At 43.9% G+C, this 25,916-nt stretch overlaps 1 protein-coding gene across 1 annotated transcript in view; it reads left to right on the top strand.

The window, feature by feature from the left end:
- STARD9 (StAR related lipid transfer domain containing 9) overlaps positions 1-25,916 on the top strand; it is a 190,177-nt gene that overhangs the window by 21,653 nt on the left and 142,608 nt on the right. The window contains exons 2-3 of the mRNA XM_077818810.1: positions 4,763-4,836; positions 11,841-11,953. Of these exons, the coding sequence (XP_077674936.1) occupies positions 4,763-4,836; positions 11,841-11,953 (187 nt within the window). The remainder of the gene's footprint in view (positions 1-4,762; positions 4,837-11,840; positions 11,954-25,916) is intronic.

The following is a 25,916-nucleotide window of genomic DNA, read 5'->3' as shown; positions in this document are numbered from 1 at the left end:
TGGGGCAGGAGGTTGGGGTGTGAGGGAGGGGGGTGAGGGCTCCGGCTGGGGGTGTGGGCTCTGGGGTTGGGCTGGGGGTGATGGGTTTGGGGTGCAAGAGGGTGCTCTGGGCTGGGACAAAGGGGTTTGGAGGGCAGGAGGGGGATCAGGGATGGGGCAGGCTCTTGGGGTACGGGGTGTGTGTGAAGGTTCTGGCTGGGTGTACGGGCTCGGGTCAGGCTGAGGATGAGGAGTTTGGGGTGCAGGAGGGAGCTCTGGAGGGTGGGAGGGGGATCAGGGATTGGACAGGTTGTTGGGGCACGGGGAATGGTGAGGGCTTTGCCTGGGGGTGTGGGCTCTCGGGTGGGGCCGGGGATGAGGGGTTTGGGGTATAAGAGGGGGCTCTGGGCTGGGATCGAGGGGTTCAGAGGGCAGGAGGGGGATCAGGGCTGGGGTAGAGGATTGGGGTACCTGGGTGGGGGCTCAGAGGTGCAGGCTCAGGGTGGCGTTTACCTCAAGCAGCTCCTGGAAGCATGTCCCCCCTCTGGCTCCTACACAGAAGCGCTGCCCTGTCGGCAGGTGCCACCCCCACAGCTCCCATTGGCCATGCCTCTGCATACTACTTAGGAGCCGGGGGCGGGGATCATGCCAGCTGCTTCCTGGGAGCTGCAAGGAGCAGGGCAAACCCCCAATGAGCAGGTGCTGAGGACCGGATTAGAAGGTCTGATGAGCCAGATGTGGCCTGCAGGCTGTAGTTTGCCCACCCCTAGTCTGACAGATGGCAATTAGACTTGAATCACAGAGTTTAATGTAAACAGTTCTTACTGTAACTAATATATCCATGTTGTATGGTTTTATTTGACATGGTGTGTTGATACTGAAAGCGCTGATCTCAAGCACACACTTACTACTCAGGTTACTTTGTTTTGTAGTCCAATCTTCTGTAAATATTTTTAAAGTTATTTCCCTCCATCAAATTAACTATAATACTTTTTGCCCATTAAGCTGATTTTAAAAAAAATCAACTGTAAACTAAAATGTAGAGAGAGCTGTTCTTTTTCAGTTTGTCTCCCAATACTTACACTTGGTGCTGGAAGATGGTTTTCATAGGCTATATCTGTGTTAGAAGGGCCCTGCAACAGTTCCCAGAGGCTTTCCTTCTACAGAGTGCTGGGGGAGCATGTGCAGTCGATGCAACTGTTGCACCTTTTAAAGAGGATGAACTGGGCTAGTGAATGGTTGGTAAGAAAGTGATGTGAGCCCCTTGCTTCCCTCGCTGGGATTTCTAGTGTCTCTGATGCTGTGTGATGCTTGTCTTCCCCACATTGTCTTGTGCTCAGAGAGCATAAGGTGCAGGTTTCTGATGTTTGGTTTGCAAAGTGTGGGAGGTTCCCTGTGCCCCCAACTATCACTTCCCTGAATTACTGCACAAGAATAGGAGTACCTGTGGCACCTTAGAGACTAACAAATCTATTTGAGCATAAGCTTTCGTGAGCTACAGCTCACTTCATTGAAAATCTCATGAAAGCTTATGCTCAAATAGATTTGTTAGTCTCTAAGGTGCCACAAGTACTCCTTTTCTTTTTGCAAATACAGACTAAAACGGCTGCTACTCTGAAACCTGCACGAGAATAGTTAGACTATGGCCCTTAAAGTGCAAATATAAAGAATGTTTTAAAAATTTGTTAGAAACTCTTATATTAATAGTATTTTGTACTTCCATGTAGTACCTTTCCTCCAACGATCAGAAAAGTCTTTACAAACATTGAGTTGCAATATCCTTGTGTGTTATGTCTCAGTTTATAGATAAGAGAAAAAACTGAGGCATAGAGAAGTGAAATGATTTGTCTAAGGTTGTGACACAGATCTCTTGCTTGTTCCTCCCATACTTCAGCTATAAGGCATGCTTCTTTTACCAATGTTCATCAGCTTATGCCTAAATAGAAGCATATCATTTGGCAAATGTTTATAGAATTAGACTGTGTGGTGGGTAGAGAAGAGGATTTAGAGTTAAAAGAACTTGAGTTCTGTTCCTGATTGCAAATGACTTGCCATGTAACTTTGGACAAGATTGCTTAACGCATTTGTACTTCAGTTTCTTCATCTGTGGAAAGGGGATAATTACCCACCAATGAAAGGCACTACTTTATGTATGCAATCTTTATGCAGTCTGCTTTCGTTTTGAATTTTCTCCTTTGTCCTTTTTTCTTTGTTTTCTTATATTTTACTGTAGTTTGAAGAATCTTTATTTGGAAAGAGTAAAATTATCACTTCTGCTTTACCTAAACAGTGTTGCTTTGGTATGGGAGAGTATGTCATGGGTTCCAGCTTAATAGAGAATTTGTCTGTTCTTAGGGGCTATATACAACCCATGTGGAATGGGAACAGTGAATTTCACTTATTATTTTGATTACATATTTATATTGCAGCAGTTCCCAGTCAGGATTAGGGTCCTGTAGTCCTGGGCACAGTATAAACACACAGAAAGAAACTGAGGGGCTCCTGCTCTAAGCATAGTTTGTGTAGCTTTTCTGTCCTCCTCACTGTGACGAGGCGTACCAGGTCCTTCATGGGCCTCCTCGTGGAGGCCCTGTGGTCCTACCACACCCTGCCCCAGGAAAGGAACAGCAAAGGCGGGGTCTCCAGGCCTGCGTAGAGAGGCTGCTTAGAAGCAGCCAATTAGAGCCTAACGAGCTCAGATAAAAGGATCTGCAGGGCCTGCGAGCAGCTCAGTTTGTGACTGAGGCTAGATGGCAAAGTAGGGGTTCTGCTCTGGCCACCGGTGTGTGACAGGCTGCACTTACAGCTGTGGGAGAGAGGACCTGAGAACTGTAACCCACCCCAGAAAGGGGGTGCAGCTTGTTTAAAAGCCTGAGACGGGCTAGATTCAAAGGGCCCAGAGACAGGGCTGAAGATGCTAACGAGGGCACACGTTACTCCTCGTCAGGGCATAAATTCTCATAGAGAATCTCCCGGAGCCCCCGTGCTGCCCTCAACAATCTATTAAAAACTCCAGGGGGGTTGACATTTTTTTACTGGAGCTCTGCTCTTCTTTGAACCTTCGTTAACCCTGGAAGGGGTTAATAGTTAACTATGTGACTGGGCTGGAGGGCTGAGCCACTAAAGACCTGCCTAGTGAAGTCAACAACCTGCAGGGGGTGCCAGGAGGATAAGATTGAAGTGCCCCACACAGCCCTTAGAGGCAGAATGCAGGAGAACTGAATGTCCCTGTCACACCCCCTCATTTCTGGGTCTGTTTTTAATTTTTGTCTGCCAGGTCCGTTGGCCTTCATTAAATAAACTTTGTTCTTATAGTCCTTAAGACTGCTAGAAACCCAACAACCATATCTTAAACAGAGCTGGGAACAAACAAATAGCATTTAGCCTTTCTGTTCCTGTGTCCTTCCACAGTTCTCAAATTATTGCCTGTTATTGGATGCTGTTTCCAAGTGGCATATTATTTAGGTGAATAGCTGGTTAATAGGGTAAAACGGCTTGAGTCTTAGCATAGTTCTCTGAAGACGGCTGAACATCTTTTGAGTAGAGGTAAAAAGAAAAGGAGTACTTGTGGCACCTTAGAGACTAACCAATTTATTTGAGCATAAGCTTTCGTGAGCTACAGCTCACTTCATCGGATGCATACTGTGGAAAATACAGAAGATGTTTGTTTTTATACACACAAATCATGAAAAAATGGGTGTTTATCACTACAATAGGTTTTCTCTCCCCCACCCCACTCTCCTGTTGGTAATAGCTTATCTAAAGTGATCACTCTCCTTACAATGTGTATGATAATCAAGGTGGGCCATTTCCAGCACAAATCCAGGTTCCCCTCCCCCCTTCAAACAAACCCACTCTCCTGTTGGTAATAGCTTATCTAAAGTGATCACTCTACTTACAATGTGTATGATAATCAAGGTGGGCCATTTCCAGCACAAATCCAGGTTCCCCTCCCCCCTTCAAACAAACCCACTCTCCTGTTGGTAATAGCTTATCTAAAGTGATCACTCTACTTACAATGTGTATGATAATCAAGGTGGGCCATTTCTCCTCCCCACCCGGGCTCCCCAATACCCTACCTCTGAACTGTGAACCAACATGAGAAGAACCTCCTTGGCTTCAACGAGAAATCCTACTAGGTGCACAGAAATGGTGATTTCGCTCTAACCCCCACAACCTTTTCAATTCTACAGTAGTAGTAACTTAAGGATGGCAGAAGTTGGATGTACGTGAACACAACTCCCATTGAAGTGAATGGGAGTTTTCCTTGAGTATCAAACAGCCGTGTTTGACCCCTAGCAATTTAAACTGTTTATCCCTGATGAAGCATTCTAACCCGTGAGACAAAAAAAGTCCTGAAATGTAATGTAAATGACCTTTTGGACATCGCCGTCAATTTGGGATTGTACAGTAAAAATAAAACATAGCGCAATATCTCTCTCAAAGTACAGTTGGCTCAGCTTTTATAAGAACATCTGATCTAAATTCCAAACAGTTTAAAATACTTATTTCCTTAGTTGTGGTTTTTAAGACTTGTGCTGAAACTTTTTCATGAGTCTGGTGCTCTTTGCTACTTTTTCTGACTGTAAAGACACTAGACTACAAAGCTACAATAATTTCTTGCTGCCATGAGGGAGTTTTTATAAGCTGGATTGTCTGTCTGTGTTAGAATTAATCATACAAGTTGCTCTTAATTATAGTAGTGCAAGCCCATAAATCTAATATTTAATACAAATCTTTAGTCTTTTTCATATTTTAACTGAATTTTTTTATCTGTTTCCAGAGAGAATGCAGAAGGAGGAAGAATAGTTGTAGAAGTTGATGAAAAAGTGGCAAAAGTCAGAAACATAAAGGTAAGTTTGTTTGTTTTTTCTTCTGCTTCTTAAACTCTGATGGTCGTAGAATAATTATGAAATTCTGTGGGAATGTATAGCTGTAATATTATATTACAGGAAAGGAAGGAAATATTAAGAAAGAATCTTTAATTGGCACAGATATGGCGTTGTTTTAGAATTGCCATGAACATCTGTGTTTTTGTAAGATAAAGAACATCTAGCTGTGCTTCTCTTACTTTCTGTTTTCTGTATCTATCAAAGCGTCAGTACTGTGGCTGCATGCCATCGTTCAAGCCTGTCAGTAAATTGTTAGTAACAGTAAGATAATCACAAAATCCCAAACGTCTGGATAACTTTCTCTTTTTTTCTCCCACCATTTGCAGTGAGATGTGATTGCAACTAATGTGTGAAATTGAACAAAATGTATTCAGCCACAGTTAAGGCTTTGATGGGTGACTAGGAACACTGAGAATTGATTTACTGCACCCTCCTTCCTTTCCCTTTGGGATTCTTGGAGGCTACCTGCACGGGACATGAGAACCAGAGCTGTGTTTAAGACACTGAGGCTTTTAATGCTGCTAAGCTACTCAGTAAATTAGTAAAATGGGACCAAAGTCTGTGTTTCCATGCTCTTTCCTCTTCAAAAGGCAAATGAATGAAATGTAGAATAATCTAGATAACTGTGGGAATTCTAAAGGACTCATGTTTTCTTGCTTGCTTGTTTGCTTTTTTGTTTATATCTGCATTGTCAGCCCAATTATATTAGATGACTTGTTCAAGAGAATTAGTATTTTAAATTTCTTAAGAGGAAGCTTGGCACAGATGAGATGAATAGACTTACGCCTTTTACCCTCTTGTTCTGGCTGCTAATCTGGGCTCTATCCTGTTAGGATAGCAATTGATAGTGCTCAGCAATGCGAGAGATGCCAGAGAGGGAAGTAACTGCTCACCGGCTGCACATTTCCTTTCTTTATCATGTATAAATATTATGGCCCCAATTCTGTAAATTGCTCCATATGGGCCAACCTTGAATCAGTTTGGCTCTGTGCAGGTGCAGGGCTCTCCCCATGTGGAACAGTTTGCAGGATTAGGGCCTAGGGACCTATGGAAGTATTTCCTTTTTCAGCACTTTAAAGCTTTGCACCTAAAACTGACATAGCAAAAGACGGTAGGACTGTAATTCTAATTTAAATCTTTGGATAACCATTGCTCTTCTACCCTCTAAAATAAAGTCAAATTAAGATTTCCTGGTCTACTTACCTAGGGACACAGGGACCTAGAACTGAAGCAAATTGAGCTAATGTCAGTAGCCTAACATTTGTTTCAACAATAGAGCTTCTGGTACCTTATGAAGATTTGGTTCCCTTCATCATGCCTATTTGAAAATAGGTGAGAAATTATACTGGTAACTTCATAAGGTAATTAAAGTAAATGTACAGACAGAGCAAATAGGAGGTCACAATAAGATGGCACAAATGTTGAGGAGTTTGCAGAGACCAGGTGTTCTTGGTAGTTTTTCCATTTTAATTGTTTTACTGATGGTTATATGTGTCAAACATATTCCAGAGTCTCCTTACAGTTCTGTCTTCAAGAAGGACCTGAAGTGTGTGTTGCAAGTTTAGAGTCTTAGTGAAAGGATTCCTCTGGAATAAGCCTAGAGCACAGATAGATAGTAAAATGGACGAAAAACTTAGCAGGTTATAATGCTCAGCTAGGCTACAGCATAGTTAACAATCAGTATATTTAGTATTAGGTCATTTTAGAGAGGTTTTCTGTATAGATGTTGTGTGCATTTTTGTGTGTCAGAGAAAAGGCAAAAATAGCCTTAAAGCTTAGCATGTACACTCATAGTAGTCCATGTAAACAACTTCTCTGATACAGAATTATCTGGTGATTTGAGAAGAATATCTTTTGAAGGCAGAAAATATGCTACAGATCAGACAAGTAAATATCACAGCAGTCAGGTTAAGCTAGTAGGCCAGGATTTCCAGAAGTGACTAGAGTGTTTGTGTGCCCAACTTTGAAACAACTGAAAGAGGACGGATGTGCAGCGTGCAGGTGCTCAGCCCTTTCTGAAGCATGCAAGAAAAATGGGAGCTTCCTCACCACCTGCCTCAGTTGTGTGGTGGGTTGTTCCAATGGTCCCTTTTCTCCCCACCCATTATGCCTTCTGCCCCTTTTGCCTTCTTGGGGGAGTCTCTGACAATCAGGATAGTGTTGTGGGGATCTGGGGATTAACCAAGTCTAGGTTCACTGCTTGGATTTATCAGGCCCATCTGGGAGTCCCTCCCTGAAATGATAGTAACTAGGAAGAAGCAATCTGTAGGCTTCAGATATGCAACTGAACCTAGTTAGACTGAGATTTTGAGAGAGAGCCATGAAAGAAGTACTTTGCTTAGGAACAGAGGGATGGAGGGGCTTGCTTACCAGAAGTCTGGCAGGGAATTCTGGAGCCATAAGAGCTGACCTGCTTATATTTTGTTTGGTATTTCAGACTAAGTTTTATGAAGGGAGAGACATTGCCTTGTCTACATACCAAAGTTTCACTGCTTGTAAATATACCAGTATGTTAAAGCAGTACAACCCCCAGTGTGGATACAGTTATCAGTATAAAAGTGCTTTATATATGCCAGCAAGCTATTTTTGTACAAGAAGAGAATAAGCTATAGGTATATAAGGCACCTATACAGCAGCATAACCATTTCCACACTAGGGTTGTACCAGTATAATAACTTAGATTTGAAAAAACCCCAAAACCCAATGTACCCCTAATGAAAATAGTTTTATACCAGTGCACAAACTGTGTAGCTGAAACCTTTATGTTAATAGGTAGCCTGTCACTTTGATTATAAAACTGAATTTTCAGAGATAAAGTATTCATTTTATCTTGTTGCAATAGGCGGTCAGGGCTCCTAGTTAGCCACAATCAGCCACTGCAGAAAACAGTGGAGAGCTCTCTTTTGGGTTACAGCACTTATAAGGCTTCTGAATAAACCTCATTTATTGAAGATAATCCTTTTGAATTAACTGATCAATAGACTAGCTTACATTTTAACACTAGCCAAAGGAAACATCAGCTGGAGTTAATTCAACATGACTAATTTAGAATCATGTGGGTTTCTCCATACCTGATGTCCTTTTTCATCTACGGATAAATGTACGGTGTCTCTTCCCCCCCCACACAGAGCAGCAAAACTGCTGTTAGCAAAGAGGCTCTTTTAGATGGCCTTGTATAACAATTTCCCCAGTAATCTCCATAAATTATGAAAATACTTAGCATTTACAGTGCTTTTCATTCATAGATCTTAAAGGTAGCTAAGTGTTATCACCATTTTTCAGCAATAGTGGCTAAGTGGCTTGTTAATGGGAAATTTAGTGTTCCAATTAATAGTGAATTTAACTATTTTCTTTTCTACTTATGCTATTGCCAGATGTCAAGATTGCTAATTCTGTTGTTGCTAATGTCAGTGTTACATATGAACCCACCTATTTCTGGCTCATGTGTGACTCAGGGTTTCCTCCTTTGATTTGGGAAGAGGAAGTGTTTGGGTTTTTGGAAAGTTCCTTGCGCACTTGCTTGGTGCAAACAGAAACATCTTGTTTGGAATCAAACAATGACTTGTGTAGCAAGATCTGTTTGATTTCGGTAACTTCTTGAGTCACCTTTTATGAAAATTTGATTATTTTTACAAAGCCATAGGCACACATGGCACTTCACAGCTCAAATAAAAAGACAAGCTCCTGCCCTTAAGAGTTTACAGTCATTAATATTAGACCTGATTCTGCAGTCCTCATTCACAGGAGTAGTGTCATTGACTCTTTAATGAAACTTTACAAAATCCTTTAAACAGCTTTTTCTAATATCAAGAGACTGGCCCCACCTCCAAACTCTCGCAAGTGGAGGGAAGTGTGTTTAAAAACAGATTTAAAAATTCCAGTAGGGGTTATTCCATTCTTTGCACAGATTAATTTAATGTATAGCATCAGACTTCTTACAACCAGAGATGAAAGCTGAAACCATGAACAAGGTTAAAATATGTATTGTGATAGACCCAGGCCAGTTGGGTACAGAAGAGTAACAGAAGGCAGATATACTGGCTACTGGATTAACAGTTTTCTGTTCCCTGACTGACCAGAGCAGGGGCTGCTCCAGGCTAATGAGAACACCTGACTCCAATTAACCTGCAAAGAGTCAGGTGAGGCCATTAAGCTAATATGACCACCTGACTCTAATTAAGGCCCCTCTGATAATATAAAAGGGCTCACTCCAGTCAGGCAGAGAGGAGTCAGGGAGCCAGAGGAGAGGAAGTGTGGCTGAAGGGCTGGTTAATGAAGACACCCTCAAGTCATTGGTAAGGGAGAAGCAGGAGGGCTGTGGGGAAGTGTCCAAGGGAAATGTAGTAACTGTGGCAGTAAAAGGTTGGCTGCCAACAGCTGCTACCATTAGGGTCCCTGGGCCGGAATAGAGAGTGGACCCGGGTTCCCCCCCACTACAGAAACACCTCCTGGGAGGAGAAAACAGGCCCCTGTCAGGATAGGAGGCTAAACTGTTTTGGCATAAGGCCATAGGAGTAACAGAAACTGTGGAAATTCTGTCACCAACCTCCATTGCTGGCTTATGATGAAAAGGGCTCAGTAGACTGTATCCCTGGCCCTAGAGAGAGAAGGGCTATGTGGAGGGTTGCAGTGAGCCTCTGAAGCTAGCATAAACCACCTGGAAGCACGGGACCCAAGGGGACAAGGTTGGAGCTCTGCCACAGTATGTATTTATATATTTTTAGAAATGATGTACATTATAAAGTAGCACAGGGAAATTTTATTCTGATTAACTGATGGCTGTTTAAACTAAAACTGTACAGACCAATATTGGGTATGTCTTCACTGCAGGTTAGCCTTGCCCCAACTCACTTCCTCTCCACACACAAACTTCTCACCTGTATTTAGTGGTGCTTTCAACCTGGGCTAATTGGCATGTCTGTGGGTATAGATTAAAACTTTGTAGTGAGGACTCTAAGTTAAACCACTCAAAAGTTGATAGCCCTCCAGTGCCTTCCCAAAATTCCCCATGTGTGCCTGGAAGGGGCAGACAAGTTCTTCTACAACTTAATATGAAAGAATTGTAGAGAAGCTCAGCTTACTGCAGCCCAAAAGAGCCATGGGATATGCCCCTCCAAATCCTAATGACACATACAGATGAGTGTAGCACTAGCGAGGTGGTAGTAATTCGGGTACGGCTTTGCAGTGTGGCTACTCACACGTGGGCTAGGCTAGGTGCTTAGATCTGAATGCCAGTCACCCAAGCTACATTTTTAGTGAAGACATATATCCTAAATGAAATACTTCAGTAACAAAAAGAAGTAGCTCCAGCCTATGCTATGTCTGGAGGGTTTGGTTGTGATTACTGGTTAATCAAAACTCAGGATTTGCTCTGGGCACTGCGTAATCCATAACACCCTGAAGGAGGAGAACTGATAAACTGTTAATACAGCAAGGTAAAGAAGGAGAGTAGAAAGAAAAGGAGTACTTGTGGCACCTTAGAGACTAACCAATTTATTTGAGCATGAGCTTTCGTGAGCTACAGCTCACTTCATCGGATGCATACTGTGGAAACTGCAGCAGACTTTATATATACCCAGAGAATATGAAACAATACCTCCTCCCACCCCACTGTCCTGCTGGTAATAGCTTATCTAAAGTGATCATCAGGTTAGGCCATTTCCAGCACAAATCCAGGTTTTCTCACCCTCCACCCCCCCACACAAATTCACTCTCCTGCTGGTGATAGCCCATCCAAAGTGACAACTCTTTACACAATGTGCATGATAATGAAGTTAGGCCATTTCCTGCACAAATCCAGGTTCTCTCACTCCCTCACCCCCCTCCAAAAACCCACCCCCATACACACACAAACTCACTCTCCTGCTGGTAATAGCTCATCCAAACTGACCACTCTCCAAGTTTAAATCCAAGTTAAACCAGAACGTCTGTGGGGGGGGGGGGTAGGAAAAAGCAAGAGGAAATAGGCTACCTTGCATAATGACTTAGCCACTTGGATTTAAACTTGGAGAGTGGTCAGTTTGGATGAGCTATTACCAGCAGGAGAGTGAGTTTGTGTGTGTATGGGGGTGGGTTTTTGGAGGGGGGTGAGGGAGTGAGAGAACCTGGACTTGTGCAGGAAATGGCCTAACTTGATTATCATGCACATTGTGTAAAGAGTTGTCACTTTGGATGGGCTATCACCAGCAGGAGAGTGAATTTGTGTGGGGGGGTGGAGGGTGAGAAAACCTGGATTTATGCTGGAAATGGCCTAACCTGATGCTCACTTTAGATAAGCTATTACCAGCAGGACAATGGGGTGGGAGGAGGTATTGTTTCATATTCTCTGTGTATATATAAAGTCTGCTGCAGTTTCCACGGTATGCATCCGATGAAGTGAGCTGTAGCTCACGAAAGCTCATGCTCAAATAAATTGGTTAGTCTCTAAGGTGCCACAAGTACTCCTTTTCTTTTTGCGAATACAGACTAACACGGCTGTTACTCTGAAAGGAGAGTAGATAGGCTTGTGGTTAAAGCGTAATACTAGGAGTTGGGAGGTGTGGTTCGTATTTCTGGCTCTACCATAAACATAGTCATTTAACCTCTGGGATTTGGTTTCTCCATCTGTAAAATGGGGATAATGCTTTCCCACCTAAAATGGACGTTGTGAGGATTAACTCAGTAATGCTTGTAAAATGCTTGGAAATCGTTGAATGGAAAACGCTTAAGTGCATTGTACTTTTTTTGAAGTAGGAGAGAAGTGGTGAATGAACTGCTCAGTGAAAGTTTTACTAGCAGCTTTGTGATGGATCCATCCATATTTTTTCTTTGACTTTTGTGCAAGAAAACGAAAACAGCATGAACTTGGAGCCATGAATATTTGTGTTGTGAGAGGGGGAAAAGTATATCCTGGACAAAGTTTTTAAATTATGCTCTTTGGTAATCCTCAAATTCAAGTGCTCTCTCTATCTTCCCCCCCTATTCAGGTAGACAATAGGCTTGAGGGCCTGTGGGACACAAGAGAGAAGATTGTGGCTTTTGGCTTTGATTTCTGCTATTGGTCAGTTGATCCTGAAGATCCTAAATATGCATCTCAGGAAATGGTGAGTAATGTTTCAGTTTTCCGTGTGTGTCCTGTTTTGTCCTTTTATTATTGTGTTTGGTGAGGAGGGGAGGATATAAACCCTCGGTAACCAAGTTTGAGATTCTAGTGTTTGATTTATTTTTCCTGGGACCGTCTTTTTCTTATCCTGTTGATGATGTATCAGTACTGTGTGGTAATATCACAGTCCTTTAATTTTAAAATAAAAATACTGGAGTACTCTTTCTACTAGTTGATATACATCACTTTGACTGTGTCATCAGCTTTCTGATAAGCACTCATGACCTGAAAAGACAAGAAGCCTGAGGGACTCCAGTTAAAGCAATGAAAAATAATTGGGAGTCAGATTCTGGAGGGAGAAAATGATGGTGCTCTATAAAAGTGCTGACCACGATCCCAAACTTAGTCCACAGAATCAGAGTAGCTTGATGTTTCTTCTGAAATGATCAGCAATGAAGTGAGATTTTAAATGGCAGCATTAAACTTCAATGTTAACACCATATTGTCCTGAACAATACCAGATTAACTCTGAGTTTTTAATTAAAGAGTCAGAAATCTCTCCTTACCAACCAGCACTCTTCCTAGTTTGATAGTCCAAGGTTTGTTTGGTTAAATTCAAAGGTCATAGGGATATGTGTATTAAAAAAAAACCCCAAAAATGATGAGGTTCACCTTTTCTTTTTTTCAGTAACCCAGAAGTTCTTGTAAAATGACAAGTAATTATGGGAAAACAGCCCCTACTTTCTCCAGACATATCCTATCTGTGTGCATTCAGTGTTTTATCTGCTGATAATAGTGATTTAAAACATGTTTTTACTACTCTTTGATACTGATAGACTTGAAAGAGCCAACACATCTAAGAGGTTGCTGTATCTATTTGATCTTGTCCATCAGTAGAATTGTTTACTAAATTCCAATCATTATACCTGTGCAGGCCTGTTGAAGACAATGGAGTCACACAGGTGTCACAGAGGACCAAATTAGCCCTGCAAAACCTGTTTTATTGGTGATGATGTGCACAGTACCTAGCTTTACTCTGAGTCTATGCTGAATTTGCAAGGTAGCAGTTCCAAAAATTATGGATCTGCCAAGGAGAAACCTAGCACAACGGTGGGAGGAGGCTATTGGGTATTTCTTTGCAGCTCCTTGATTCATTGGGTGGCTCTGTGCTGGCTGAAGCTCTAACCCAAATTAGAGCATCCTGACAATTGTGCCAACCTTTGTCAGCTTGCAGTGGTCCCCAAAAAACTGTAATCCAGCTAAGGATAGCCAGAGCGCTATGCCTCTAACATTCTCCCTGACCGCCTGCTACAATCATAGAATTGCAGGACTGGAAGGGACCTTGAGAGGTCATCTAGTCCAGTCCCCTGCACTCATGAGAGGACTAGGTATTATCTAGACCAGTGGTTCTCAACTGAGCTGCTTTCAGGGGGCCATAGGGCCCCACGGCTGAAGCCTGGCACTCCAAGCCCTGGCACCCCATGGGGCTGAAACCAGGAGTGGAGCTGCAGAGTACCCTGAGCCTCAGTGCCTCTCCCTGCCCCCAGAGCTAACATTCCAAGCCCAGCACCCCCCATGGGTCTGAAGCCAGAAATGTGGGGCTGAAGCCCTGAGCCCTGGCATCCCTGTGGGGCTGAAGGTGGGAGCACAGCCATGGGGCTGAAGCCCAGAGCCCTGGTGCCCCTGTGAGTCTAAAGCCCAGAGTCCTAGCACCCTGTAGGGCAGAAGCCTTACCTCCCCCAGCCCCGTCACCCTGTGAGGTTGGAGCCCTGAGATCCCCTCCATCCCCAGCACCCCGCGGGACTGAAGCTCTCAGCTCCTCCCCACAGCCCCGTCACCTCTTGCCCGGTGGCTGAGGTTCGGAGCTCTGAGGCCCCCCTCCCACTTTGGCTGAAGCCATGAGCCCTAAGGTTCCCCCCCACTCACTCTTCCCCCCACTCCCCCCCGGGCCCTGGAATTCATATAGCATGGGGGTGGGGGCTCAGAAAGATAAGGGTTGAGAACTCCCGATCTAGACCATTCCTAACAGGTGTTTGTCTAACCTGCTCTTAAAAATTTCCAATGACAGAGATTCCACAATCTTCCTAGGCAATTTATTCCAGTAGTTAATCATCCTGACAGTTAGGAAGCTTTTTCTAATGTCCAACCAAACTGACCTTGCTGCAGTTTAAGCCCATTTTGTCTTGTCCTCAGAAGTTAAGGAGAACAATTGATCTCCCTCCTCCTTGTAATAACCTTTTATGTGCTTGAAAACTGTTATGTCCCCTCTCGGTCTTATTTTTTTAATATTCCCTCATAGGTCATGTTTTCTAGGCCTTTAATCATTTTTGTTGCTCTTCTCTGGACTTTCACCCATTTGTCCACATCTTTCCTGAAACGTGGTGCCCAGAACTGGACACAATACTCCAGCTGAGGCCTGAGTAAAGCGGAAGAATTACTTCTTGTGTCTTGCTTACAACACTCCTGCTAGTACATCCCAGAATGATGTTTGCTTTTTTTGCAACAGTGTTACACGCTTGACTCATATTTAGCTTGTGATTCACTGTGAGCCCCCAATCCCTTTCTGCAGTACTCCTTCCTAGGCAGTCATTTCCCGTTTTGTACGTGTGCAGCTGAAGGTTTCTTCCTAAGTGGGATACTTTGCATATGTCATAATTTAATTTCATCCTATTTACTTCAGATCATTTCTCCAGTTTGTCCAGATCATTTTGAATATTAATCCTATCTTCCAAAGCTCCTGGTATTGTCCGTGAACTTTATAAGTGTACTCTCTATGCCCTTACCTAAATCATTGTTTACCTAATTCATTGTTGGGATTAAGTGGTGAGGTGGAACAAGAGCTGGGTCAGCTGGCCACATGCCACTATTTTCCAGGGTTTTTGCACTATCAGAGCAGTTTTGAGGGGCAGGAATGCATCAGAGAATCTGACTCTTAATCTTTTTCTGTTTCAATTGAGCACATGATATAGATAAACGGTAAACAAAGAATCCAGGATGCCTTTTTACAAGGTCCCTATTCAGAATAGAGCTGCACTTTAATTATTGTTAAGGGAAGGATTTAAATATGAAGGAATTTAGAACTGATAAGGTGTTATCTGGGTTATAGTCCCCAGATCTGACCCTTGGCAGAGCTGCTTTATTGTGGTGCCCTTAATATATTCTCATATTAGTTCCTAATATAATTAGGGTTGGGAGTCTATCTGTGGGCTCATTGAACAAAGAAACTTTGCCCTTACTTGCAAATGGAATGGGAGATGGAGTCAGTCCAACATGCCTTCCCACAGATAGGGAAATTAAGGCATTAAGAGTTCACTTACTCTTTCTTCTGAGTGTCTGGATGTTGAAGGCAGCTACCATTCTGCTCCTAAAGAGGAGAAAGCCCAATCAAAGGTAACTACTGAAAATCTGTACTCAAAGTAGGGCTTTTGGGCAGCCAAGGAAGTGTGGAGGCAGTAAAAGCAAAAGGTCTTCTGCATCTGCCCTTTTCTCTAAAATGGTTAAGTGAACTTTGCTTCTACTTTAAGGATTAAAAATTGATGAGATATGTCTCATTCATCAGTGTCGTTGGTTTTCCCCCTTCAAATTGACCTCTCCAACAATTAAATTGGGCGGGAAGAAGCTTCTTTTCTGTGTGCCTTGCTGCGAACACAGACTTCTGTTTCCTGTCATCTTTATAACAATACAATAAGAAACATTTTCTTGCTCAGAACTGTTACCAGTGTAGTTGGCTTTCCAGCTAGGATGCCTTTGCATAAGCATTGATAAATACAACCCACTATGTCCTCTTTATCTCCACTTATGAAAGTGTGCCACATGAATTCAGCATTGGCTAGGGCAATAAAGTACTCTTCATTCTTCTAAAACAATATTACAAATAAAGAAAAGTTTAAAATGTACCATAAAGTGGCCTTGTGTAGTCACTGAATGTACCTGATACCCAGGGCTAAAAGGTTGTTGGGTGCTGCTCCATATACCTGTTATGTCATTTGCAAGCCAGTGGAATGTCTGACTTTTAAAAGAACAACACTGTATTTAGAAGCAAGGCAATGCAACATGAAAGGGTTTAAAGATGGGTTGGTGCTCTGAAGGACATGGGACAGTGAGTGATTTTCTGTCACTAATTTCCCCAACACTTTTTTTAGGATTTTTATAGCACATGTAATATGTAGTTCATAAGGGGGTGCTGGAGAAATGTGCTTGCTTTTGTGAGTTTCAGACCCCTAATATTGTTTGAATGAAGTTCCTTGTATTTAATTTCATGTTTAAAATCAATACTCTATCACTGAGTACATACAGATTCAGTTTCCTAGCAGCTTCCTTATTTTAGTGATATTATCAGCTACTAAAGGAATTAAATAACACTGACATACAATAAAGCTTTCTTCTAAAGTTTGCCTGCAATCACTGTATTTCCTTACAGTGATGTCTTGTTGTGCCAACTGTTATCGCAGGGGCTTGGTTTATTAGCTGAATGATGAAAATACTCTACCTTCAGGCATCTTTCTTGAGAATACTGTCTCTTAAAAAGCTGTGTCCCTTCTTGTCTTCCGGATGAGATGTCAAAACAAGTTCCTAACAGCTTCTAGTCATTATAGAGATCTAATGGCAATGATAGGAGTAGGGGTATACATCCATGTATCTAGGCCAAATTCCAACTCTTTCAATTTATAATCTGCCTCTATAAATTTCTCCTGCAGTTACCCTTGTATGTGGTATTAATTTCAGGTCCTGTTTTATTAAACAGTTGCTGTGTTGTGCTCCAGAGATGGCTACACTTCATAATATTACTATATATTCCTGTATCGCTTACTTGCTTCACTGGTGGTTTTGAGAGGCTTAAGGTGTGTCTACGCTTCCATCTGGGGTGTGTGATTCCTAGCGTGAGGAGACCTACTCATGCTAGCTTTCATGAAGCTAGTGTGCTAAAAATAGAATGCAGCTGCAATAGCATGATCTGTAGAAGGGGCTAGCTGCCCCAAGTGCATTCCCATCAGAGATGCTAAGTATGAATTTAAGGTGGCTAGCCCCTCCTCCTGCTTTTGCCACATTCTATTTTTAGCATGCTAGCACAGGGTTGGGCAAATTACGGGCCACATCCGGCCCATCAGCCCTTTTAATCCAGCCCTCGGCTCCCGCCCAGGAGTGGGGTCAGGGGTTTGCCCCACTCTGTGTGGCCCCAGGGGAGCAGTCAGCATGACCCCCGCCACCCCTCCGGTTCCTACATAGTATGCAGAGGTGCAGCCAGGCAGCTCTGTGTACTGCCCCGTCCACAGGCACTGCCCCCATGGCTCCTGGACAATCGGAGCTGTGTGGGCAGCACCTGCGGATGGGGTAGTGCACGCAGATCCGCCTGGTCGCACCTCTGTGTAGGACCCAGAGGGTGGACGTGCTTCCAGGATCTGCTTGAGGTAAGCACCGCACAGAGCCTGCATCCCTGAGCCCCCCCTGTGCCTCAATCCCCTGCCCCAGCACTGATCTCCCCCCCCCCCAGTCCCCTCAATCCCAGCCCAGAGCCTCCACCCCCAGGTAGAGTCCTCACCCCCCCCCGTAACCCAATAGCCTGCCCCATCCCTGATCCCCTTCCTGCCCTCTGAGCCCCTCGTTCCTGGCCTGGAGCACCCTCTTACACCCCAAACCCCTCATCCTCATCCCCATCCCCATCCCCACCCCAGAGCCCGCACCCCCAGCCAGAGCCCTCTCACACATCCCTGTCTCAGCCTAGAGCCCCCTCCCGCACCCTGAACTCCTCATTTCTGGCCCCTCCCCAGAGCCTGCTCTCCCAGGCAGAGCCCTCACCCCCTCTCGCACCCCTACCACCAATTTCATGAGCATTCATGGCCTGCCCTACAATTTCCATACCCTGATGTGGCCCTCAGGCCAAAAAGTGTGCCCACTCCTGCGCTGGCTCGATGAAAGCTAGCTCGGAGGTCTCCTCAAGCTAGGAACTGCCCCCCCAAGCTCCAGGTGTAGACATAATGCTTATGTAAAGTGTTGTAAAAACCTTGGATGACAGTTGGTAGAAAGTGTAATCTTGATATTTGAAAAACACTGTCAGCTGTGTTCCTTTCCTGACTTGCATTTGTTAAACTGTGAACAGTTGCCATCCACAGTAGAATCTTAACCACAGTATTGATTACTCTTAATAAGTTTGTGTTAATGTTCCCTTCATCTTTTTTTAATTTAAGAGATGGGAAAAGTATGGTATATTTTGTTTTGGTGTCTTTTGTTCCTTGGTTGAGGGGTGAATAGTATAAGCTATTACTGTTTGTAATAGGATACATAAACCTGAAGAGATGTTAAATGACACAAGGGAGAAAACACTCAATATCCACATGTCATAAATATAAAGGGAAGAGTAAACACCTTTAAATCCCTCCTGGCCAGAGGAAAAACCCTTTCACCTGTAAAGGGTTAAGAAGCTAAGACAACCTTGCTGGCACCTGACCAAAATGACCAATGAGGAGACAGAATAGTTTCAAAGCTGGAGGGGGTAGGAGGGGAACAAAGGGTTCTCTCTGTCTGTGTTGCTTTTGCCCGGACCAGAGCAGGAATGCAGGTCAGAACTCCTGTAAAAAGTCAAAAGAAAAGGAGTACTTGTGGCACCTTAGAGACTAATTTATTTGAGCATAAGCTTTCGTGAGCTACAGCTCACTTCATCGGATGCAAAAAAGTCAATAAGCAATTGAGTTAGATATGCTTTAGATTCTGTTTTGTTTAAATGGCTGATAAAACAAGTTGTGCTGAATGGAATGTATATTCCTGTTTTTGTGTCTTTTTGTAACTTAAGGTTTAGCCTAGAGGGATTCTCTATGTTTTGAATCTCATTACCCTGTAAGGTATTTACCATCCTGATTTTACAGAGGTGATTCTTTTACTTTTTCTTTAATTAAAATTCTTCTTTTAAGAACCTGATTGCTTTTTCGTTGTTCTTAAGATCCAAGGGTTTGGGTCTGTGTTCACCTATGCAAATTGGTGAGGATTTTTATCAAGCCTTCCCCAGAAAAGGGGGTGTAGGGCTTGGGGGGATTTTGGGGGGAAAGATGTTTCCCGGTGGGCTCTTTCCCTGTTATATTTGTTAGACGCTTGATGGTGGCAGCAATAAAGTCCAGGGACAAAAGGTAAAATAGTTTGTACCTTGGGGAAGTTTTAACCTAAGCTGGTAAAAATAAGCTTAGGAGGTTTTTCATGCAGGTCCCCACATCTGTACCCTAGAGTTCAGAGTGGGGAAGGAACCTTGACACCACATAGCATACTTTATGCACTCATTTAACAAAAAGAAAAATGACATCACATCTGCAAGTGCTTATGCCTTTTAAAAACATAAAATAAGTGTGGTTCTTAAATGTAATTTTATTTTCAATATACAGCTCTATATTTTTATTTTTCAAGGTGCAGTTCAAACAGTAACTATTTTCAGAGCTGAGAATAGAACCCAGTTTTCCTGAGTCGCACTTTTGTGCTCTGACCATAAACTCTTACCTTTCCAAAAGATGGCAAGGTTGCTCATCATTGTCATTCTGAATTAAAAAAAGAACTAACCTTTTATCCATTGAAAGAAGAGCCTATTACTACCATGCTCTCCTGAGTAATTATCTTAGCTGAGATGAACCAGAGGCTAATGTTAGGAGAGGGTTGCTGGTTTCAGTTATAAGTGATCCTGACTACTTAATTCATGAGCTGTTCTTTTAGTCCAGCAGTTGAGGGAATAGATATGAACCAGAGTTCAGTTTTAATTTCCTTACCTCCTTTTATGGGTGTGACATTGCACTCCATATGTTTATGGAAATACATTATATTTACACTTATAAGTATAATTGGAATATGCTTTATGCAAAGGTAAGGTATCATTACAAAGCTTATAATCTGAGTGTGTTCATCCTATTTGTATGAATGTATCATTCTTGTATCTGAAGCTAGAAATATGAAGTGTGGGCCATTAATTGTGGCTTGGAATCTTGATGGCTCCCATTAACTAGGACAATTGGTTGTAAATGGCTCTGTTTACTTATAAGCCTTCCTGTGTGCCAACCAGCCCCAGAAGAATGGAGACTAAGGGTCTTACAGGACATGGGATCATGTCACATGATACTGGAATCCATTTTAAACCTGGTGCTTTTCCATTTAGAAGGAGGGGTGGGAACCCAGAGAAACAAAGGATTCCTGCCATGGGCCAAAGCTATAAAAAGGGGTGGAGCAGAACAAGGTGGCTGCAAGTAATAAGAAATCCCCTAGTTACCACCTGAGCTGGAACTAACCAGGATTGTACCGGGGAAAGGATTGGGACCAGACTAAAAGGAGTCTAGTCTGTGAAAGAAGCTTATTGGAACACCTCTGAGGGTGAGATTTACCTGTATCCAGTTTATTAAATGTATTAGGCTTAGACTTGCGTGTTTTGTTTTATTTTGCTTGGTAACTTACTTTGTTCTGTCTGTTACTTGAAACCACTTAAATCCTACTTTTTATACTTAATAAAATCACTTTTGTTTATTAATTAACCCAGAGTAAGTGATTAATACCTGGGGGAGTAAGCAGCTGTGCATCTCTCTCTCTCTGTTATAGAATCATATAATATCAGGGTTGGAAGGGACCTCAGGAGGTCATCTAGTCCAACCCCCTGCTCAAAGCAGGACCGATCCCCAATTAAATCATCCCAGCCAAGGCTTTGTCAAGCCTGACCTTAAAAACTTCTAAGGAAGGAGATTCCACCACCTCCCGAAGTAACGCATTCCAGTGTTTCACCACCCTCCTAGTGAAAAGGTTTTTCCTAATATCCAACCTTAATCTCCCCCACTGCAACTTGAGACCATTACTCCTTGTTCTGTCATCTGCTACCACTGAGAACAGTCTAGAGCCATCCTCTTTGGAACCCCCTTTCAGGTGGTTGAAAGCAGCTATCAAATCCCCCCTCATTCTTCTCTTCTGTAGACTAAACATCCCCAGTTCCCTCAGCCTCTCCTCGTAAGTCATGTGTTCCAGTCCCCTAATCATTTTTGTTGCCCTCCACTAGACTCTTTCCAATTTTTCCACATCCTTCTTGTAGTGTGGGGCCCAAAACTGGACACAGTACTCCAGATGAGGCCTCACCAGTGTCAAATAGAGGGGGATGATCACGTCTCTCGATCTGCTGGCAATGCCCCTACTTATACATCCCAAAATGCCATTGGCCTTCTTAGCAACAAGGGCACACTGTTGACTCATATCCAGCTTCTTGTCCACTGTAACCCCTAGGTCCTTTTCTGCAGAACTGCTGCCGAGCCATTCAGTCCCTAGTCTGTAGCAGTGCATTGGATTCTTCCGTCCTAAGTGCAGGACTCTGCACTTGTCCTTGCTGAACCTCATCAGATTTTTTTTGGCCCAATCCTCCAATTTGTCTAGGTCCCTCTGTATCCTATCCCTACCCTCCAGCGTATCTGCCTCTCCTCCCGGTTTAGTGTCATCTGCAAACTTGCTGAGGGTGCAATCCACACCATCCTCCAGATCATTTAGGAAGATATTGAACAAAACCAGCCCCAGGACCGACCCTTGGGGCACTCCACTTGATACCGGCTGCCAACTAGACATGGAGCCATTGATCACTACCTGTTGAGCCTGACAATCTAGCCAACTTTCTGTCCACCTTATAGTGCATTCATCCAGCCCATACTTCTTTAACTTGCTGGCAAGAATACTGTGGGAGACAGTGTCAAAAGCTTTGCTAAAGTCAAGGAACAACACATCCACTGCTTTCTCTTCATCCACAAAACCAGTTATCTCGTCATAGAAGGCAATTAGATTAGTCAGGCATGACTTGCCCTTGGTGAATCCATGCTGACTGTCCCTGATCACTTTCCTCTCCTCTAAGTGCTTCAGAGTTGATTCCTTGAGGACCTGCTCCATGATTTTTCCAGGGACTGAGGTGAGGCTGACTGGCCTGTAGTTCCCAAGATCCTCCTCCTTCCCTTTTTTAAAGATGGGCACTACATTAGCCTTTTTCCAGTCATCTGGGACCTCCCCCAATCGCCATGTGTTTTCAAAGATAATGGCCAATGGCTTTGCAATCACATCCGCCAACTCCTTTAGCACTCTCGGATGCAACGCATCCGGCCCCATGGACTTGTGCACGTCCAGCTTTTCTAAATAGTCCCGAACCACTTCTTTCTCCACAGAGGGCTGGTCACCTCCTCCCCATGCTGTGCTGCCCAGTGCAGTAGTCTGGAAGCTGACCTTGTTCGTGAAGACAGAGGCAAAAAAAGCATTGAGTACATTAGCTTTTTCCACATCCTCTGTCACTAGGTTGCTGCCGTCATTCAGTAAGGGGCCCACACTTTCCTTGACTTTCTTCTTGTTGCTAACATACCTGAAGAAACCCTTCTTGTTACTCTTAACATCTCTTGCTAGCTGCAACTCCAGGTGTGATTTGGCCTTCCTCATTTCACTCCTGCATGCCCGAGCAATATTTTTATACTCCTCCTTGGTCATTTGTCCAATCTTCCACTTCTTGTAAGCTTCTTTTTTGTGTTCAAGATCAGCAAGGATTTCACTGTTAAGCCAAGCTGGTTGCCTGCCATATTTACTATTCTTTCTACACATCAGGATGGCTTGTCCCTGTAACCTCAATAAGGATTCTTTAAAATACAGCCAGCTCCCCTGGACTCCTTTCCCCTTCATGTTATTCTCCTAGGGGATCTTGTCCATCAGTTCCCTGAGGGAGTCAGTCTGCTTTTCTGAAATCCAAGGTCCGTATTCTGCTGCTTTCCTTTCTTCGTTGTGTCAGGATCCTGAACTCGACCATCTCATGGTCACTGCCTCCCAGGTTCCCATCCACTTTAGCTTCCCCTACTAATTCTTCCCGGTTTGTGAACAGCAGGTCAAGAAGAGCTCTGCCCCTAGTTGGTTCCTCCAGCACTTGCACCAGGAAATTGTCCCCTACATTTTCCAAAAACTTCCTGGATTGTCTGTGCCCCGCTGTATTGCTCTCCTAGCAGATACCAGGGTGATTGAAGTCCCCATGAAAACCAGGACGTGCGATCTAGTAACTTCTGCGAGTTGCCGGAAGAAAGCCGGAGGGCGGACAATTTATGAGTTTACCCTGTATAAGCTTTATACAGAGTAAAACTGATTTATTTGGGGTTTGGATCCCATTGGGAACTGGGTGCTGGAGATAGGTGACTTGCTGAGCAGTTTTTGGTTAAAGTCTGCAGCTTTGAGGGCCTGGACTAGACCTGGGTCTGTGTTGCAGCAGATTTGCATGTCTGACTCAGCAAGGCAGGGTTCTGGAGTCCCAAGCTGACAGGGAAAACAGGCTCAGGGGTAGTTTCAGCACATCAGGTAACAGTCCCAAGGGGGTCTCTGTGACCGAACCTGTCACAATGGGGAAAGACTAAATTATAATTTCTTCAGTAATTAGGCTTCACTTGTGGATTTGATAGTAATATTTTGAACTCTGTAGCTCGCTCCTCCTTTTGGAGGATATCAAAGTGCTTTACAAAAAATAAGCTTCACAAAAGTCCTTTGAGGTATATCCATATTTTGCTCCTTTTACAGATGATTTAACAATCAAAAGTGGTCTCCAATTTTGGTTGCTTCCGTTTTTGGGTGGCCAATTTGAGGCCTGATTTTTCAGAGGTGCTGGGTACCTGCAGCCACCATTGACTTTGGATTGAGTTGAAGGTTTCCAGCTGCTTTTACAGGTGTTAAGGCACAGGTTCAATTCCTGTTGCCGCCTTAGATGTTGCAAAGAAGAGTCAGAATGCCGGAAAAGCAGGAGCAATGGTTACTACTACTTCTAGGGACTGTTCCTGTGTAAGAGGAGGAGAAGACCCAAGAACTATCCTCTGAGCTGAGTCATCAGTGGGGGGCAGGAAAGGAGACATCCCTATGCCCAATATGCTGGAGAGTATCTGGAGAAGAGGACCAGGTATCTGGCCAGCATGCCCAGGGAAGAGTCTGTCAATAGTGTATCTGTGAGTGAGCCTCCCTGCCCAGGCCCACAGACTCAGTGGGGCTTGCACACGTGTGCTAAAAATAGCTGTGTAGCTACTGCTTCGATGTTGCAACTATGGTTGGAGGTCAGGCTCTTAAATCCAGGGGCTGGGCTCAGCAGCTTGCTCCCAGGTTCAGTGTAGATATACTCTAAGGGTCAGGGAAGCATGTACCAGGGGAGAGGAGGACCAGAAATGAAGTGAAATGAAGAATAAAGGGAAACCCATTTTTCTTTTTCAAAAAATGTAATAAAAACAGCTAAAAGACATGCATACTTTCCTCATCTTACATTTCCCTATAAACAATTGCTGTAGCTGCCACAGGGATATTGTGCAGTTGTAAGTGGGAGGTGTCTTTTGAGATGTGGTTATACCATGGAAAAAGTTTGAGAACCCCTTTTCTAACCAGTATACCACATTCCTTCTCCTTCTATACCTACATCTGATATTGCTCACCTGGAGCAAACCATGTTCTCTTTTCTGTGGGCTCAGTAAGCCTTGATAACTGCAGACCTAGTGTGATTGCATATGGGAGGAGCCTGCACAGATGCTCTGTACCCCTGGGTAGAGAAGCACAGTTCCACAAGGTCTCCCTGCACTCCCATGTGAAGGAGTTCTTTGGGGATAGTCCTAGGATGGTGATCCATGATTATATGTGGATCCAACAGCCAAAGCCCCTCCCAGCATATGGGGAAGTAACAGATGGAGCAGCTAGTGCCCATTCTTTGTTAACCTCTGTGAACCTCCCAAGCATGCAACTTGAATAAACAGGTTGTGCATTGCATTCAGGCTTTGACTACTGGAGTGAGAGAGGAAACTAGCTAACTGATAGAGAACTCTTTAGAGAGAGGTAAAAGGTGTTCTCAGAAAACTCTCATCCTTGCAGCCCATTCCAAACAAGGAAGAACAAGGAGGGGGTGAGGTTTTTAGGCTCTTCTGTGGTGGATAACACCAAAAATTCAGCTATCATTGGTCGCTGTGTAATGATTAGGGTTTTCACTTAGTAGGAACAAATGATGTACTGTACCTTCCATTTTCGAATGAAAACACATGCAACCCTATGTAGCAATAACTTAATGTTTACTTTCTGATATCTTTGTAAAGGAGTCTGACAAGTATTATGGACAAATGCTGGTATTGCCTCTGTGTCAGATACTTTACACAAGCAAGTTCAGGCTTGCTGCTTAATTTGTATTGTTTAGCAATGGGTGCTGGGGGGTAGGACCAGGGACCCCTGCTGTTGCTGGGGAGGGGTTGGTGGGGCTGTCAGGTTCCCTACCCGGCTTCAATCAGCATGTCCCTGCAGCTCCTGGGGGGAGGGCCCAAGGGGGCTCCTCGCGCTGCTCCCACCACAAGTGCTGGCTCCGTAGCTCCCATTGGCTGGGAACCACAGCCAATGGAAGCTGTGGGGGTGACGTGCACGGGCAGTGCGCAGAGCACCCTGGTCCTTCCGCCTTGGAGCTGTAGGGACATGCTGGTGGGAGCCGGGGGCAGCCAGCACCAACTGCTGCAGAAGTCACAGAGGTCACGGCAAGTCGCGGAATCCATGGCTTCCGTGACCGACACGCAGCCCTAATTATAGGCCATTGTGATATAACCGCTCCCCAAACCTGTGTACTTATACACTGCGAAAGCTGAGCTAATGTGCAGCTATAATATGTACGGAGGCTAACTGAAGCAAGATTATTCCTGATAGGAGCTGAAATATCTGTGAGCTTCTGCATAGGGTTCTTTGTCCTCATGTAACATATACTAACAAATGTGGAGTTTGTCATTTGATTGGTAGCCCCTGCTCTCTCAGTGGCAGCTGTACGGGAGTGTTTGAGGTGTCGTCTCTTTTTGGGTTTGAGGGAGCCAGAGTTTGGAAGATCAGCTTCCTCCCTGTGCACTTGCAACTGCTGGTGGGCCTCCCTAAACAGCATGTGCCAAAATATGGTCCTATACTTGTAAAGCAGTTCTGATAGAATCCTGTTAACTAGCTGTCATTAGTAAAATTTACTGTTA

The sequence above is a fragment of the Eretmochelys imbricata genome, chromosome 6 (genome assembly GCF_965152235.1).
Source record: "Eretmochelys imbricata isolate rEreImb1 chromosome 6, rEreImb1.hap1, whole genome shotgun sequence".
NCBI lineage: Eukaryota > Metazoa > Chordata > Testudines > Cheloniidae > Eretmochelys > Eretmochelys imbricata.
The sequence above is the reverse complement of the archived record's forward strand: the minus strand, read 5'-3'. Positions and strand labels throughout refer to the sequence as shown.